A 19,699-nucleotide genomic window follows, 5' to 3' on the forward strand; every position below is an offset into this window, starting at 1 on the left:
TTTAGTTTCAGTGTTCTACTTTAATTTTCGTTATTAAGTCAACAGTTATATGACAAACACGCAAGCCTGTGAACTCAACATTGTGATATTGTCCAGTACCAGTTCATGCGTTTTGTATGGTCATGCCATCTTTGCGCCATCTTTAGGAATGTAACTTTTGCATCCATTGGCATCAACCATTAGTCTATGTGATTAACGGGGCTGAGCTAGAGCAGTGTTTGTGAGACGAGCAGATCCTGAAGGGGCGTGGGGGCTGGGGCTTTTTTTACTAAAACGTCGCTAAAGTCCGAATTAAACGCTATCTATGAAAAACTGTAGCTCTCACGAACATGCACGTGTACCATGATTAGTGAGGCTACCCAAGCTACATAAGAGTCATTAGAAGGTAAAGGGTCCTTCTACATAGAAGGTCATAGGAAATCCTGAACATAGTCACAAACTAAAAACTCCCAACAACAAAACTCCAAACAGTTGTCACTGACTCGTTGGATATTCATATCCCTCTGAGCAAACCATTTCTGTACTTACAGCATTCATATAAATTCATTTTTATCAGGTTTTTGCTTTGGCTGGCCTTTTTATTTATTGAAAATTGTCAATGAAACTCATGAAGGCAAATATTTAGTGTTGTGCTTGTAGCGCTGGTTGTCTTGAATATAAAATGGTTAACACTTAATCGTAAGGCTAAATTTAAGGGCTGGACTTGCAGATAAATGAAAGTCAGACAAATGAAAAGTCGATGTTTGCTGGTCTCTCCAGACTGATAGAGGAGTTGGATAGATTTACTTATTGCTGCTAATACGTTTTGTAGGCCAATGCACTTTTCCTAAACCTAAAATCAAGTATATTCAACGTTTTGAATCCCACAGCTTTATTTTCTGACTCTGGTTGTCCATTTTCCAGATATAAAGATGTAATATTCCAAAAACAAATGTTAGAATGCATAACAGGGTGATTCACATTTTAAATGAATGTATAGACCAAATGTAATTTAATAATGAAAATATAGTGTCTGGGCCCAATGTAAGATCTGAGGTTCCATATTAAGGCAAGGGAATCTTTGAAAACTCTATTTGTATACAACACCTGAGAATGAGTAGTCCGTGTTAAATTGTATTTACTCAAATAACTGGTAATACGTGATTATTTAATTTAGGATGTCTACACAAAGAAAGTTTATTTTTTATTTTTCAGTTCGACCCTATACCACACTCATCTGTTCCATTGTCCCGGGTAATGCGTTCTGTATAACAAAGGCGTCTGTCGCATTTGCATCCACTAAATATGTATCAGAGATTCACAGGACTATAACATTGGAATGTTGAGAAATGCTGCCTCGTCCTGGCTGGACAATCACAGTTGAAACCTATAGAGGATTTACATGAAAGGAATTACAGAGCAGAATTAAATGAGCTACATTTTTGCTCTTGAATATGTTCTTGCCACTGTTGCCAGTATAATTTCACCTGTCGACATTCTCCAACAGATGGCATATTTGTAATCAATGTCTTATTTGCCAAGAGAGGATAGTAAAAATAAGTTGTTTTGCATGAAATAAAATTTATTGCACTTGTTTTTGGTTTATTATTGAATTTGAATGTATATAAATGATATTGGTTGATATAGAAATTCTTATTATTGGAGAGAAAGATATAGAAATGTTTGGAAAATGTTTATTATGTGAAATGTTTTAATGGAAAGCCTTTTAAATGTTATTTTGACACCTGGTCGCCATTGGCTTACCTGTAGAATGGCATTTAAGAGGTTAATAGGAAGATGGCGTCAGTAAAACATAATTGGAGCAGGTGATAGTGGCCTGGTAAGGAAGATGCCAAGGCAAAGAGTTTGCAACCGTTTATACCACTTAAATTATCTTTTTTTTTTATTTAATCGTTTTTAACTTGCCATTATGTATCTTTTTTAGTTATTGTTTTGTTATTAATATCACGTGGAATCTTTTTCTAGGATATTATCTGGAGTCTACCTGGTCAGAGTAATACATTACTTTCTCTCTTTATTGAGGAAATATTTGATAAGGTTCTGTTATGGGTGCCTGTAACATTGAGACCTGAGGACTAACTGAAATCTCAGGTGAAATCAGTTACTTCTTAGTCAAACACGTCTATTAAAGTAGTTGTTTGTGAAAAATAGCCTACCCAAATCAAATCATCCCTGGGGTTCGAGTAGACTCTACACTCTAAGAAGAAAAGGTTCCTGGAGTATCCTTTAGGGGTTCTTCAAATTGAAACTGTGGGGGAACCCATATAAGTTCTTCAAAGAACCCCTTTTAATGGATCCTCAAAGAACCTTTTGAAAAACATTTTGGGATTCGTTTTTGAACTGCCCCCTTCCCTATTATTATTAATCATAATAATACACATAACAAAAACAACAATAACACAATATTTTAGTTGTCAGTGTTTATTATGCGAGGTAAACCCAAATGTGAGCTAAACTCGCATCAGAGCCCCAAGTCCAATGGGTTAGGGTTGATGTTAATGTGTTGATGTTCTCTGTATCCGTAGTCAGAATTATTTTGCAGTGAATGTTTAACAAACAGGTTTCCTTTTATATTCATCAGAGGTGTAGGGAGGGGGATGTCTGTGAATCCAACAAATAGGAATTATACAGATGATTAACAGAACATACACACAGCAGTATGTATACCTTGGTTTTTGTCATGAATGAAAAAACTGTAAGGGAGGAGGATGGTAAATGTGATCTGCATACCAATACCAATACCAATACCAGTACCAATACCAATACCAATACCAATACCAGTACCAATACCAATACCAATACCAATACCAATACCAATACCAATACCAATACCAATACCAATACCAATACCAATACCAATACCAATACCAATACCAGTACCAATACCAATACCAATACCAATACCAATACCAATACCAATACCAATACCAATACCAATACCAATACCAATACCAATACCAATACCAATACCAATACCAATACCAGTACCAATACCAATACCAGTACCAGTACCAATACCAGTACCAATACCAGTACCAATACCAATACCAGTACCAGTACCAGTACCAGTACCAATACCAGTACCAATACCAGTACCAGTACCAATACCAATACCAGTACCAGTACCAGTACCAGTACCAATACCAATACCAGTACCAGTACCAGTACCAATACCAATACCAATACCAGTACCAGTACCAGTACCAATACCAGTACCAGTACCAATACCAATACCAGTACCAATACCAGTACCAGTACCAGTACCAATACCAGTACCAATACCAATACCAATACCAGTACCAGTACCAGTACCAGTACCAATACCAGTACCAGTACCAGTACCAATACCAATACCAGTACCAGTACCAATACCAATACCAGTACCAATACCAATACCAGTACCAATACCAGTACCAATACCAATACCAGTACCAGTACCAATACCAGTACCAGTACCATTACCAGTACCAATACCAATACCAGTACCAGTACCAATACCAGTACAAATACCAATACCAGTACCAGTACCAATACCAGTACCAGTACCAGTACCAGTACCAATACCAATACCAGTACCAATACCAGTACCAGTACCAATACCAGTACCAATACCAGTACCAGTACCAATACCAGTACCAGTACCAGTACCAATACCAATACCAGTACCAGTACCAGTACCAATACCAATACCAGTACCAATACCAGTACCAGTACCAATACCAATACCAGTACCAATACCAGTACCAGTACCAATACCAGTACCAGTACCAGTACCAATACCAATACCAATACCAATACCAATACCAATACCAATACCAATACCAATACCAATACCAATACCAATACCAATACCAATACCAATACCAATACCAATACCAATACCAATACCAATACCAATACCAATACCAATACCAATACCATTACCAATACCAATACCAATACCAATAGCAAAACCAATAGACATACCTTTGTATGCCTCCTCATCTGTATACCTGCAGACAGACACAGAAGTGAGCAGTTCAGTCATCTGGACCAATACAGCTATCCTTCATCATATTCTTATTGCCTACATAATCTTACCTCTTTAATTACTTACTTACTTACTTACTTACTTACTTACTTACTTACTTACTTACTTACTGACTTACTGACTTACTTATTTACTTACTTACTTACTTACTTACTTACTTACTTACTTACTTACTTACTTACTTACTTACTTACTGACTTACTTATTTACTTACTTACTTACTTACTTACTTACTTACTTACTTACTTACTTACTGACTTACTGACTGACTGACTTACTTACTTACTGACTTACTTACTTACTTACTTACTTACTTACTTACTTACTTACTTACTTACTTACTTACTTACCTACTTACTTACTTACTTACTTACTTACTTACTTACTTACTTACCTACTTACTTACTTACTTACTTACTTACTTACTTACTTACTTACTTACTTACTTACTTACTTACTTACTTACTTACTTACTTACTTACCTACTTACTTATTTACTTACTTTATTGTCTCCATGGGGAAATTTTGTTGCAGTGTCATGTACACGTTTAAAGTGTCGTTTAAATACAAAACAAAATTGACAATACAACTTTCATAACAGTTACATACCAATAAAACATAATTTTTTTTAAAGACTAGCCTGCTGGCCGTACTGAGTCGATAGGAACATAAGCCTGAGCTATTTAGGAGGGATATCACACCTGGCACAAATAATTGTCAAGTTCTGTTTTTCCTGCTGAGAGGTGCCCTATACCTGCACCCAGAGGGGAGTAGTTCAAAGTCCGGGTACAGGGGGTGGCTTGGGTCTAAAATGATTTTGTGAGCCTTGTGGAGGGCCTTGACCTTAAAGATCTCATCCAGGCCTGTCTGTTTGACTCCAAGTACCTTGTGGAGGGCCCTGACCTTAAAGATCTCATCCAGGCCTGTCTGTTTGACTCCAAGTACCTTGCTTACTGTGATGATAATCCTTCTCAGCATATTTCTCTGGCTGACAGTGACATTGCCAAACCAACAAACAATACAAAAAGTTAAAATACTCTCAATGAAAGATTTGTAAAACAGAGTCAGTATAGTACAGTCTACATTAAAATATCCCAGCGTTTTGAGAAAGTACAGTCTCTGTTGGCTCTTTATGTAGATCAGATCTATACATTTACTCCACTAAAGCTTATTGTCCAAGACAACACCCAGGTATTTGTATTCCTCTACAATCTGACAGATGTTGTACACTTCCTGAAGTCCACACACATCTCTTTGGTCTTGTTGGTATTGAGGATCAAGTGCTTTATTTTACCTTTATTTAAATAGGCAAGTTAGTTAAGAACAAGTTCTTATTTTCAATGACAGCCTAGGAACAGTGGGTTAACTGCCTTGTCCAGGGGCAGAACGACAGATTTGTACCTTGTCAGCTCGGGGATTCAATCTTGCAACCTTGCGGTTACTAGTCCAACATCTAACCACTAGGCTACCCTGCCACTACAAAGTCATCTAGGACCGGGCCATGATGTTCCTCGTCATCATGCAACAGGCTGATCAAGGCAGTGTCATCAGTGAACTTAATGAGGTGTCTGTCAGGATGGGAACTAGCACAACTATTCGTGTACACGATGTACAGGAGTGGGGACAAAACACATCCCTGAGGAGAGCCTGTGTTGGAATTGCGTATGTCCGACACATGGGGAACTATTTTGACTCGCTGTGAGAATTGGCTCAGGAAGTCCAACGGCCATAAAACCAGCCCCCCATCTAAGGAGAAGTCCCGAATGAGTCTCTGTGCCAGAATTTAGGGATGGATTGTGTTGAAGGCAGAAGAAAAGTCAACAAACAGAACCCTAACATGGGATTTAGCACCCTCTAGATGTCTATAGACCATGTTAAGGAGGGTAAGAATGGCATCATCAACTCCTCTGCTGGGCTGATAGGCAAACTGAAATGGGTCGAGATGCTTCTGGGTGACGCTGAGAATATGACTTTTCACAATTTTCTCAAGGCATTTCATTACTAAGGATGTCAAGGCGACAGGGCTGTAGTCATTCAGCACAGAGGGATTAGATGCTTTAGGAATTGGTATAATTATTGAGTTTTTCAACAATACTAGTGTCACGTCCTGATCAGTAAAATGGTATTTTGTTATTGTAGTTTGGTCAGGACGTGGCAGGGGGTGTTTGTTTTATGTAGTTCGGGGTTTGTTGGGCTATGTTATTATGTAAGAGGGGTATTTGTTTAGAGTGTTCCAGGGTTTTTGGTCTATGTTCTAGGTTAGTGTTTTTCTATGTTCAGTCTAGTCTTTCTATTTCTATGTTTAGTTAATGGGGTTGACCTTCAATTGGAAGCAGCTGCTCCTCGTTGCTTCTAATTGAAGGTCTTATTTAAGAGGGGTGTTTTTTTCTATGGGATTTGTGGGTAATTGTTTCCTGTTTTTTGTCTGTGCACCTGACAGGACTGTTTAGTGTCGGTCGTTGTTTTGTATACGTGATTTGTTTGTTTTTCCTTCTTTTGATTTAATAAAGAAGATGAGTATACACGTTCCCGCTGCACCTTGGTCTAATCCTTACGACAACCGTTACAACTAGCACGTGTTGCTGGTCAAGTGAGGATTGGAAAATGTCTGTAAAAACACCAGCCAATTGTTCAGCACAGTGCTTTAACACATGTCAACTTATTTTGTCTGGGCCTGGGCTTTTGTATGTGTTATATCCCCTGAACAACTTTAAAACATCAGACTGTTCAACAACAACTCTCTCAAACATTTGTAATGATGCTTCCATTTGTTTTACCTCTGACGCAAAGTTGTCTGATTCAAATCTTGAGACGAAAACATTCAGTTCATTAGCCATGTTCTGTCCCTCATATCTCCCAAGGTCAGCACTGGTTTTCCCCTTCCTATACGTGGGGGGGCACTAGTCATGGATTTAATCCCTTGCCAGGCCACCCTTGCATTTCCTGGGGAGAGGGTCCTCTCCACCCTTTGCTTGTGTGCCTCCTTGTCCACCAGTATCTGTGTTTTGATCTCACGTTGTACATCTCTTAAAGATTGTCTATTAGCCTCAGCATAAACTGATCTCACGTTGTCCATCTCTTAAAGCCTGTCTATTACCCTCAGCATAATCTGATCTCACGGTGTCCATCTCTTAAAGCCTGTCTATTACCCTCAGCATAAACTGATCTCACGTTGTCCATCTCTTAAAGCCTGTCTATTACCCTCAGCATAATCTGATCTCACGGTGTCCATCTCTTAAAGCCTGTCTATTACCCTCAGCATAAACTGATCTCACGGTGTCCATCTCTTAAAGCCTGTCTATTACCCTCAGCATGAACTGCCTTCTTCCTATCACAAGTAGTGATTTTAGATGTTTTGATACTCAAGGCTTATTGTTAGGGAAGATTTGACAGGTTTTAGTAGGCACAACTGACTCAACACAGAAGTTTACATAGTCTGAAACAACATCTGTGAGTTCATCAAGATCAGAGCTGCTGTCCTCAAATACCTCCCACATAGTACAGTCAAAACGCCCCTGGAGACAAGTGATACTGTTGTCCTTCCAGATCTGGACAGTTTTAACTGTGGCTTTCTCCCTCTCCAGGAGCAGACAGTATGTTGGCCTGAGGTAGACCACATTGTGGTCTGATGTCCCCAGGGGATCTCTGGTGGTGGCAGAAAACGCATTTGGTATTGTGCCACAGCACAACTCAAGATTCCTTTGTTGATTGATATCCATTGAATTGTGTCCATTTTCTGTTTTAGAAATATTTGCACAAATATGAAAATATAGAGGGTATCATCGTAAAACAATAGGAATTTAGATCATACAAGGGACAAACCTTTCCTTAAATTGAGGAGATCTTTACATTTTTCAGTTTAGTTTCTGCACCTGCTGTCCTTTCAAATTCAAATCCAAATGTTTCTGTTGGGCAGTTAGGTTCCTGCAGAACCCCCACCAACTCAGGAGGTTCCTCGATGATACCCACCTCCTATGGCGTTCTTGGAAGAACCTTTTGGGGGCACTTTTCAGTGCCAAGAACTGTAAGGTTCTTCAAAGAACTTTGAGGATCTTAGAAGAACCCTTGTTGAACCCCTATTTTTTAGAGTGTATTACAATAAATATTTCACTGACATACAACATCTACATATTAAATGTAATATCATTATGTGTCTAGTATAGTTTTTTACAGTACTACATCTAATTTGTGATCAATGTAATGCCAAACAGTGGACAGTGAAAACCAGGGTCCTTTATATCATAACTGTGTTAATTTATTGGTATTTTATTTAACCAGGTAAGTCCTTGAGACCACGTTCTCTTTTACAATAACGACCTGACCAAGACAGAACAGTGTAATAACTATCAAGAACATTTCAGCTGTCTGTTTAGCAATCAGTAATTAGTAAAATGAAGGAAAATAAATAGCCTGTTTATAAGGAAATCAGACAATGATTAGAAAACAACATGGACTGCGCTGACTGTTTTATCACAGGAGGTGATAAATCCAAATACATATAGTATATAACCTGAACCTCAGATAGGCCTAGATCTTGTATTTATGATCATTTTGATCTGTTTTGTTTTAAAAGAACCTCATAGCTTAATGAATAAATGAAAACAACATCCTCTACCACCCGCCACCTGAACCGTTACTTTTATCATTTATACTAATAAAGTTTGTTTTAAATAAAATAATGTCGGGAAAGAACAATAGTTGAATTTATAGTTAATTGTTTGTATCAACAACCCATTTAGGCTGGGTAGATGTCTTGCTTTGACCACACCCTCCTTCCTTTCTCCTGGGCTGCCTCTCCCACCCATCCATGTGTTTATATGGACAGAAAAGAGCAGCTCCGAGCTGTCCAATCAGGCCCAGTGTCTAGTGTCTCCATCATTCCACTTCCACAGTTCATCTGAGAACGTCCTGATATCAGTGCTCTGTGTGACTTGGTGTGAGAAGGGAGCCCTTCAGCGCCTTCAATTTTTATTCAGACATTTGGACAACACAAATAAATAATCAGAACATTTAAAACTATATAACTATAAATATATATACAAAAATAAGACTCAGAAATATCAAAAAGAAGTATCAAAGACAAATAGAAACAAATTGTAGTATATAAATACAAATAAAAAAGAGAATTGAATTATTACACGATATTGCTAACAAAAAACACAAATAAAACTAAATTGCACAAATCCCATATCACACAAATAGAATAACACGTTTAACATATTTAACATTTATATATATATATATATATGTTTTCAATAAAGTTTACTTGGAAAATAAAATGTTGCCATATCTATTGATTTTAATTGATATATAAGACATGGTTAAAAGGCATAGGCCTACTTGATGCGTGCAGTATATCAGGGGTGTCCAACTCATTCCAAGGAGGGCCTTGTGTCTGCAGGTTTTTGATTTTTCCTTTCAATGAAGCCCTGGACAACCAGGTGTTGGAAGTTCCTTACTAATTACTGACCTAAATTCATCAATCAAGTACAAGGGTGAAGCGAAACCCCCAGTGTCTCTGTGGAATGAGTTTGAAACCTGTGCAGTATATGGTCCAAATAAATGTCACTTGGAAACAGCTTAAACAAATGTGGCTACTTTGTTGTTATTCTGGCTGCACTTTTTGACTGTAAATTAGCCGTAGTTGGTTAACTAGCAAGCAAGGAATAAGAACGTTGCCAGCAAGTATGGCAATGGTACATTTAGAACAAACGACTGGGTCGCATCCATAGATACAGAAACTGAACGACGGCGTCAAGTCTCTAGCAACCGAACCAATATAACAAACGACTAGCTGGGTAGCAACCCTAGATTTGTGTCGGGACTATATTTTGTGGAAGGATGAAATAGTATGAATAAATTCATCAAAATAACGTTTTTAACGAAAATATGTCAATCATTATTTGAATATGTTGGTAACCCGTGGTATAAAAGTGATAATGCCCTCGAAGCCGATGTTGGAGGGTATATTGGCATGGTTTGGCAAATATTGGCCAAAATATCCTCAGAACACTGGCTTCGAGGGCATAAGGCACGAGGATGTGTGATATATGGCCAAAATACATACCTCGGCTAAGGGCTGTTCTAACGCAGGACGCAACGTGGAGTGCCTGGATACAGCCCTTAACCGTGGTATATTGGCCATACTGTATACCACAACCTCCTAGGTGCCTTATTGCTAGTATAAATTACAACAGTAAAAATACATGTTTTGTCATACCCATGGTATAGGTCTGATATACCACGGCTGTCAGCCAATCAGCATTCAGTGCTCGAAACACCCAGTTTATAAGCATTTAAATAGGTCTATGCAACTTCAAATACAAGTTCAAAATGTGAAACAACATACTTTAATGAACATAGGCCATTAGATTTTCTATAGAAAGTGTGTATAGACTAAATATTGTCTATTTGGCCATGGACATCTCTTGATTCGTGTCTGGGAGAAACATGAGGATACAGTACTGCCCCACTGTTCCAAAACTGGTTGAATCAACGTTGTTTCCACGTAATTTGGACCCCAAAAATCTATGTGATGACGTTGAATTAACGTGGGAAACTAACTGGATTTGAGAAAAGTCATCAGTGTAATGGCATTTCGTATTTTTTCAAAAAACTTTTAACCTAAATCCAACGACATTGTGAAATGCTTTGTTGATTTCACGTTGCATTCAACAACTCAAACAAATGTAAATCAAATATAGAGGTCGAACAGACATCTGTGCCCAGCAGGGCGCTTTTTAACCAGTTATCTATCAATTAAAATAATTAGATGACATCATTTTATTTTACAAGTAGACTTTATTGAAAACATATACAAAAGTTAAAAGTGCACAATGACAATAAATGAAAGTTTGTTACAATCCAAAATGGTGAGCATTACAAGTATATGTGGCCACAGGGTACTTCAAATAACAGTTACGCGGTGGGTCGGCAAAACGAGGAGCAACGCTGGGTCTGGAGTGGGTCAGATAGGAGGGATCAGCACACATGCGCATCTTCTTGATATGCCTTACATCATCATCATCACCAATGAGTCCGTGGACTGTGGCTGCCACTGTCGTGTAGCTGGGGTAACCGTCACCTGCGTGGGGAACAAGGTTCGTCTCCACAGGTGGAGAGTCCCAGCTCATCCTCGTGGTTCCAACTCCTCTCTCCGCGCGCAATGGCGGTTGATCCGTTGGCGCGCTGGACACAACCGCCAATGCAGCGGGTCTTGGGCACAGACGAGAAGTACTGTCTCTGTTCAAGATGGATTCGATGGAGAAAGCACCTCTGAACTTCACCTCATTATTATTCTGCATATGAGGGCTGGTGAGGGTTGGTTTTGGTGAGAAGCCCGCGGCAAATCGCTCTGATATCTGTTCTGCCTCCATTCGCACTTTGGTGGACAAGTCGGGGAACAAGTCCAGTATGCCCTTGAAGTGGCGTCTCGCCATCTTCGCTGTAATTTGACTCTCGTCGACTTTCCAGAAGTTCTTCTTTGAGTGTGGCATATATGGACTGACTGGAACCTGAAATAGATAAACACGTCAAATGAATGTATGTTTATCTCAGGGGGGTTGAATGAAAGATACAATAAATAATGTCGCATATAGTTGATATAATTATTGTGGACATACCTTGACAAAACAATCGTTGGATGATAAGCAGACCCTGATGTTGTTCTCGATGCCTTTTCTGTCTCCTGAGAGGAAAGCTCCCAACTTGTCCATCAACTGCAAATCATAACACTCCATATTAGCACTCGTCATTAATTAAGCAACATTATTCATTTTCAGAACACAGTTGAAATTACACCCTGGGAGATAAAATATATTGTTTCACCTGACTAAATGTGAGCATCTTGTCTGGAGAGTCCTGAATGACATAAGCAATCAGTCCCAGATAGGTTGTGCTCTTCTTCTTGCCATAACGTTGATTCTTCCTTCGCTGAACAACGTTGGACGGAGCCTGTGGATGTAGGAGAGTTCCCATGATGTTCTCTGTCGTGCTCTGCATCTTTTGTGTTGTAGAGTTCTTCACACACCAAGTCACACACAGAGCACTGATATCAGGACCTTGTTCAGTGGAACTGTTAACCTGGAATGAGGCAGTTCCAGACCTCTGGATATATGTCCTGCTAGAACAATAGGACGAAAGAAGGTGTGCATTCTACATTAACTAGGCCTATAGGATCTTTTCATACTGAGAGAAGGTGTTAAACGGTGGGGCGGGGCTCTGAGGGGGACATGTACAGTTGTCCTTCCCTTTAAGATAGTTTTAGTTTCAGTGTTCGACTTTAATTTTCGTTATTAAGTCAACAGTTATATGACAAACACGCAAGCCTGTGAACTCATCATTGTGATATTGTCCAGTACCAGTTCATGCGTTTTGTATAGTCATGCCATCTTTGCGCCATCTTTAGGAATGTAACTTTTGCATCCATTGGCATCAACCATTAGTCTATGTGATTAACGGGGCTGAGCTAGAGCAGTGTTTGTGAGACGAGCAGATCCTGAAGGGGCGTGGGGGCTGGGGCTTTTTTTTACTAAAACGTCGCTAAAGTCCGAATTAAACGCTATCTATGAAAAACTGTAGCTCTCACGAACATGCACGTGTACCATGATTAGTGAGGCTACCCAAGCTACATAAGAGTCATTAGAAGGTAAAGGGTCCTTCTACATAGAAGATCATAGGAAATCCTGAACATAGTCACAAACTAAAAACTCCCAACAACAAAACTCCAAACAGTTGTCACTGACTCGTTGGATATTCATATCCCTCTGAGCAAACCATTTCTGTACTTACAGCATTCATATAAATTCATTTTTATCAGGTTTTTGTTTTGGCTGGCCTTTTTATTTATTGAAATTTGTCAATGAAACTCATGAATGCAATTATTTTGTGTTGTGCTTGTAGCGCTGGTTGTCTTGAAAATAAAATGGTTAACACTTAATCGTAAGGCTACATTTAAGGGCTGGACGTGCAGATAAATGAAAGTAAGTTAAATGAAAAGTCGATGTTTGCTGGTCTCTCCAGGCTGATAGAGTTACTTATTGCTGCTAATACCTTTTGTAGGCCAATGCACTTTTCCTAAACCTAAAATCAAGTATATTCAACGTTTTGAATCCCACAGCTTTATTTTCTTACTCTGGTTGTCCATTTTCCAGATATAAAGATTTAATATTCCAAAAACAAATGTTAGAATGCATAACAGGGTAATTCACATTTTAAATGAATGTATAGACCAAATGTAATTTAATAATGAAAATATAGTGTCTGGGCCCAATGTAAGATCTGAGGTTCCATATTAAGACAAGGGAATCTTTGAAAACTCTATTTGTATACAACACCTGATGTCTTCATGAGATGAATGAGAATGAGTCGTTCTTGTTGTTGTGTAATCAGTATTTGTCCTCTCAAAATGTTACATTTTATTATCTCATAATTGGTAATACTGGATTTAATTTGGGTATGCTACAATGGTATTTTTATTTGGGGGGGGGTCGTTAGTGCCCTGGCATTCTAATGATTTTCACCTCACTCATCTGTTCCATTGTCCCAGGTAATGCGTTCTGTATAATAAGGGCTTCTGTGGCATTTGTCTCCACTAAATATGTATCAGAGATTCACAGGACTATAACATTGGAATGTTGTGAAGTGCTGCCTCGCCCTGGCTGGACACATACAGTTGAAGCCTATAGAAGATCTATATGAAATGAATTACAGAGCAGAATTACATTTTTTTTGCTTATTTGAGCTGTTCTTGCCATAATATGGACTTGGTCTTTTACCAAATAGGGCTATCTTCTGTATACCACCCCTACCTTGTCACAACACAACTGATTGGCTCAAACGCATTAAGAAGGAAAGAAATTCCACAAATGAACTTTTAACAAGGCACAGCTGTTAATTGAAATGCATTCCAGGTGACTACCTCATGAAGCTGGTTGAGAGAATGCCAAGAGTGTGCAAAGCTGTCATCAAGGCAAAGGGTAGCTACTTTGAAGAATCTCAAATATAAAATATATTTTGATTTGTGTTACACTTTTTTCTTACTACATGATTCAACATGTGTTATTTCCTAGTTTTGATTTCTTCACTATTATTCTACAGTGTAGAAAATAGTAAAAATAAAGAAAAACCCTTGAATGAGTAGGTGTGTCCAAACATCTGAATGGTACTGTATATTTATTAATTATATATTACTTGTTACAATGGACTTACATGCAGTTGTTACTGTTATTACATCTTTGTATTCCCAAACGGTCTAACTCCAGCCTTCAAGGCATTTCATAACCCTGGGGTGTGTCCCAAATTGTACTCTGTTCCCTCTGTAGTGCACTGCTTTTGATCAGGGCCCATAAAACTCTATGGGGGTATGACCAAAAGTAATGTACTATATTGGGAATAGGGTGCCATTTGGAACCCTGAGGTTTGACTAATTACCTGCTAGCAGTAACACTAGCTCATTTAAATGTCACACTTCTCACAGAACCTCCCCTTTAACCAATTAGAATATTTTACATAGAGAGAGAGAGCTGCTAGCTGGAGTTTCCACTGATGCCAACTCAGCAAGTATTCATTATTAGACTATATTACTACATACACAATGGGCTTTGATTGGATACACTAACTGGACTTCCTTATATCAGGTGTGCATCTCTGTCTGTCTGTGCGCGTGCGGTTGTAGCTAACTGGTGGTGAAGGCGTATGAGTATTTCCTTTGATAACAAATTCTTTGAAAGTGGCCCATGTAGCAGTACCTTAATAAATCTTTCACTAAGACTTTCATCTTCTTTGACATAACTGTACTCTACCAGCCCTGGCTATGTGTCTATTGTGTATTGATTCTGTAACATTACTGTATGATTTTATTGGGCTTTTCAAATACATAATCAAGCAATTTATTGGTCATTCAGTCAGAAAACAATCTAAATCAATCAAATCTATAAAATCCATTCTTCTTAGAGTAATGTGTATACTCCAACATGCACAGTCACAGCACTCACCACCATGGCCCCCTCCAACATTTTAGTTTTCTAACCTTGAAGACAAAGAGGGTTAATGTGATGGGGGGAGAGAGAGAGAGAGACTACTATTAGCCAGACATTGAACACTGAGGCCTTTAATCATAGGACATATTAAATATATGCATGGGTGTTTAATATATAGTTTACATATTTTACATATACTATAGTAGTAGGCCTAAGTAAGGATATTGTGTTTAAATATACAGCATATTTATCTACATATGTTTAGTAACATGATGTAAATGTAAACCCAGGATAGCCCTCTCCTTTGCTGAACAGCTCTGATTCACAAACTGTCTCACTATATAGACTCCACTGTCCTGTAGTTCTCCGTGTTAAGTGACTGTGAGTGTGGGTGGGGAGCGGAATGTATGACCATGTTGCCAAGTTGGGCTCCATAAATCACCGTTTTATAAATCCAACTGAGATAAAGGGGAGTAGGTGTGTCCAAACTTTTGACTGGCAATGTGTATATATACAGTACTCATTCAAGGGTTTTTATTTTTTTTACTATTTACTACATTGTAGAATAATAGTGAAGACATCAAAACTATGAAATAACACATGGAATCATGTAGTAACCTAAAAGTGTTAAGCAAATCAAAATCGATTTTATATTTGAGATTCTCAACCAGCTTCATGAGGTAGTCACCTGGAATGCGTTTCAATTAACAGGTGGGTTTTGTTAAAAGTTAATTTGTGGAATTTATTTCCTTCTTAATGCGTTGGAGCCAATCAGTTGTGTTGTGACAAGGTAGGGGTGGTATACAGAAGATAGCCATATTAGGTGAAAGACCAAGTCCATATTATTGCAAGAACAGATAAAATAAGCAAAGAGAAACGACAGTCCATCATTACTTTAAGACATGAAGTTCAGTCAATGCGGAAAATTTCAAGAATCTTGAAAGTTTCTTCAAGTGCAGTCGCAGGAAAGGAAGACCCAGAGTTACCTCTGCTGCAGAGGATAAGTTCATTAGAGTTACTAGCCTCAGAAATTGCAGCCCAAATAAATGTGGAAATCTGTTCTTTGGTCTGATGAGTCCAAATTCGTGATTTTTGGTTCCAAGCGCCGTGTCTTTGTGAGACGCAGAGTAGGAGAACAGATAATCTCTGTATGTATGGTTCCCACCATGAAGCATGGAGGAAGAGGTGTGATGGTGTGGAGGTGCTTTGCTATTGACACTATCAATGATATATTTAGAATTCAAGGCACACTTAACCAGCACGACTACCACAGCATTCTGCAGCGATACGCCATCCCATCTGGTTTGCGCTTAGTGGACTATGCATTCCAGGTGACTACTTCATGAGAGAACACTTTTTTGGTTACTGCATGATTCCATATGTGTTATTTCATAGTTTTGATGTCTTCACTATTCTACAATGTAGAAAATAGTAAAAATAAAGAAAAACCTTGAATGAGTCAGTGTCCAAACTTTTGACTGGCACTGTATTTTGATGTTAGGAAAGGTTGGACATGTGTGAGCTGGCATCATGAACTTTACCAAGTACCGAGGGCATTTTAGCCCCAAACCTGGATGTCTATGCCATTAGGCTGACACTTAACCACAAGTGGATCTTCCAGCAAGACAATGATCCCAAGCACACATCAAAATCCACAAATAAATTGTTAATTGACCACAAAATCAACATTTTGCGATGGCCATCAGTCTCCGGATTTAAACCCTATTGAAAACAGGGGTGCCAATAATTTTGGCACTTATCTTTTTGAGAAAAAAAGTAGTAATTGTTAAACAAAATCTCTTTCTCTGAGTAATTGTATTACTATAAAAGTATGTAATTCCCACGTTTTTGGAGCATGCAATATAGCTCAGTATTGGTATTATTTATAGAAAAAAGGCCCATACACCTGGCCCACCATTGGACTACTATCCCTCCATTGGACTACATTTATTTTGTAATAATCAAATGTTTAGACCCCTAAAACTCAACTCTGGACCTTGAAGCCAGTTCCACTGCAATTATTTGTTCCCTTCTAGTCAGGGACTGATTTATTTAGACCTCTGACAGCAGGTGGCTCCCGAGTGGCGCAGCGATCTAAGGCACTGCATCTCAGCACAAGAAGCGTCAATACAGTCCCTGGTTCAAATCCAGGCTGTATCACATCCAGCTGTGATTGGGAGTCCTATAGGGCAGCACATAAATGGCCCAGCATTGTCTGGTTAGGCTGCCATTGTAAATATGAATTTGTTCTTAACTGACTTGCCTAGATTAAATAAAGGTTACATTTAAGAAAAATACATATATATTATCAGGTAGAACAGGAAAGAGCTGGCTCCTGACCTCGTGGGGGAAGGGTTGAGTACCCCTGTCCCTAAAGACAAACAAACTGTGAACAAAAATGTAAATAATCTCTGGATGGGTCGGGGTTAGGTCAAAACTGTGATTTCCAAACGTTCCAATGTTATGGCCCTGTGAAAAACGATTTACTGCATGTAAATGGTACAGGTAGGAACTGATAGGCCTAAATGGGGGAGATTAATTAGAATATAGGTAGGGCCTTTAGGCTCCAGTTTTTGTGGAAAATAGTAGCCTAGCCACATTAAATAATCCCTGGGATAAATATTTAGTAGACTGGATAAAGTATGTTTACAATTTATTCCGCATAGGCTTACAAAACCAACATTACATATTACATTAACTTCAATTGTATAAGGTTTTTAAAAAACAGCGTCGTTTATTTTATGTAAGGCTTATCTATTACAGTCTAATACAGTTATTTGAGTAAAACGAAAGAAAATAAACAGCCTATTTGAACCAAAAATATTGAAAGCCTACTCGATGAATACAAAACAACATGGACTGCACTGACTGTTTAATCAAATGACATGTGAATTATAAGACGTGCTTACAAAGATGTCCTGAACCTCAGGGATAGATCTTGCATTGATAATTCCGACCATTATTGTTTTAAAATAACCATATAATGAATCAATGAAACACAAATAACATTGTTTTAATTAAAAAACACGAGGATCCAGTTAAGTGTGAAGAACATTTCCTCCTCAGGGCCCAGCCCCGCAGTTTACCACCTTATCCTGGTATGAAAATGTCCTATAGGCCTAGATAACCTGGAATGCACACCTGTACGTGTAGTAGTACCCTGTGTCTACATATGCTTATGATGATCACCATTTTACATGGTACATTTTTTTTTTCACTTCACATTATGCACTTTTAAGTCGTTTTTGTCTCATTAAAGTTTATAACAACTTAATAAGCTACTTTTACTTTTACACATTCATATTCTCCCACCCCTGATTAAATTGGTAACATTTTTATAAACATTGTTATTCTATAACCTGGACAATGTCAATGTATGCGTTTATACATGTCTGTTGATACAGTTTGAACTACTCATTTAAAGAAGAAATCGAAGAAAAACGTGTACATTTGTAGCCAGCTGGAGTTTTTTCTTACAGGTTGTGGTTATATTTCGTAGACATACAAATCAGATTCGTTCTTTGTTCAAATCTAATTCGCAATAAAAGTAGGATGGTCCTAATCTAATTATATGATAATTTGGGTATCTATACAAAAACGAAGACCTAAGGTTCAATGGCTGCAATATCAAGGAAAGGGCAGATTTAAAAACTTTTGATTCATCACCTCATGTCTTGTTGTAGTCATTATGTTTTGTACTCTTTAAGAATTGATTTATACAATGCTTTTTTTCCTTCCATTATACCTAAATAACTGGACATTTTTATCAAATGGATGATTTAAGTTGGTTGGTCGGGCAGCTATTTTCCACAAACAACATTTTTTTTGTATTTAAAGTTCGTTATATACAAAGGGCCTAACCTCATTGAAATGATGATCACCTCACTCATCTGTTCCATTGTCCCGGGTAATGCGTTCTGTATAACAAAGGCGTCTGTCGCATTTGCATCCACTAAATATGTATCAGAGATTCACAGGACTATAACATTCGGAATGCTGTGAAGTGCTGCCTTGCCACTCACAGTTTTAGCCTATAATTGAAAAGCAGATAAAAAGGGGAGTGTTTTAGAAATGGTTTTTTTCTTGCCTGTGTATAGTTTAGGCAATCCTGCTTTGTATAGCTTTCTCCGTCCTAACATTCGATTGAATGTGATTCAACAATTCTTCACTAGATGGAAATGTTGGACAGGAAATGAACTACTGTTCAGCGAAAAGGAACCTCAATTCTAGGACTACACTGAGATATTTTGTAGGCTGATTGATAGGCCAGGCCTGCCAATGCAGTTTCAATAACGCGTGCTACTTTAGATTAACCCTGCAGTGATGTCCAGTCTATAAATAATGAACGTTATTTTTTAATTCATTTTTTCACGACTATGAAGATTGTGTTTTGGAAATCTGTAGGTAATAGTAAATAGGCTTACATGGGCTTGAACCGGCTTGAACTCATCACATTAGTAGGCTATAATAGGCCTGCAGAAATGCAGAAAAATATCCATTGTCATCTCCAAGTCCTGTGCATTTTACATTTTTAAAACATTTATTTAACTAAGCAAGTCAGTTAAGAACTAACTCTTATTTACAATGACGGCCTACCCCAGCCAAACCCTAACTACGCTGGGCCAATTGTGCACCACCCTACGGGACTCCCAATCACGGCCGGTTGTGATACAGCCTGGAATCGAACCAG

At 38.3% G+C, this 19,699-nt stretch overlaps 1 protein-coding gene across 1 annotated transcript; it reads right to left on the minus strand.

Annotated features, from left to right (window-relative positions):
* Positions 1–10,887: 10,887 nt before the first annotated feature.
* On the minus strand, positions 10,888–12,379 carry LOC115175429 (forkhead box protein H1-like). The gene is made up of 3 exons (XM_029734660.1): positions 11,858–12,379; positions 11,653–11,748; positions 10,888–11,544 (listed from the first exon to the last, which is right to left on the minus strand). Exons 1-3 carry the CDS (start codon positions 12,029–12,031, stop codon positions 10,888–10,890), a joined length of 927 nt encoding a protein of 308 aa, XP_029590520.1. The 5' UTR covers positions 12,032–12,379.
* Positions 12,380–19,699: the final 7,320 nt, after the last annotated feature.

This window comes from Salmo trutta, chromosome 36 (assembly GCF_901001165.1).
Source record: "Salmo trutta chromosome 36, fSalTru1.1, whole genome shotgun sequence".
Classification (NCBI taxonomy): Eukaryota; Metazoa; Chordata; class Actinopteri; order Salmoniformes; family Salmonidae; genus Salmo; species Salmo trutta.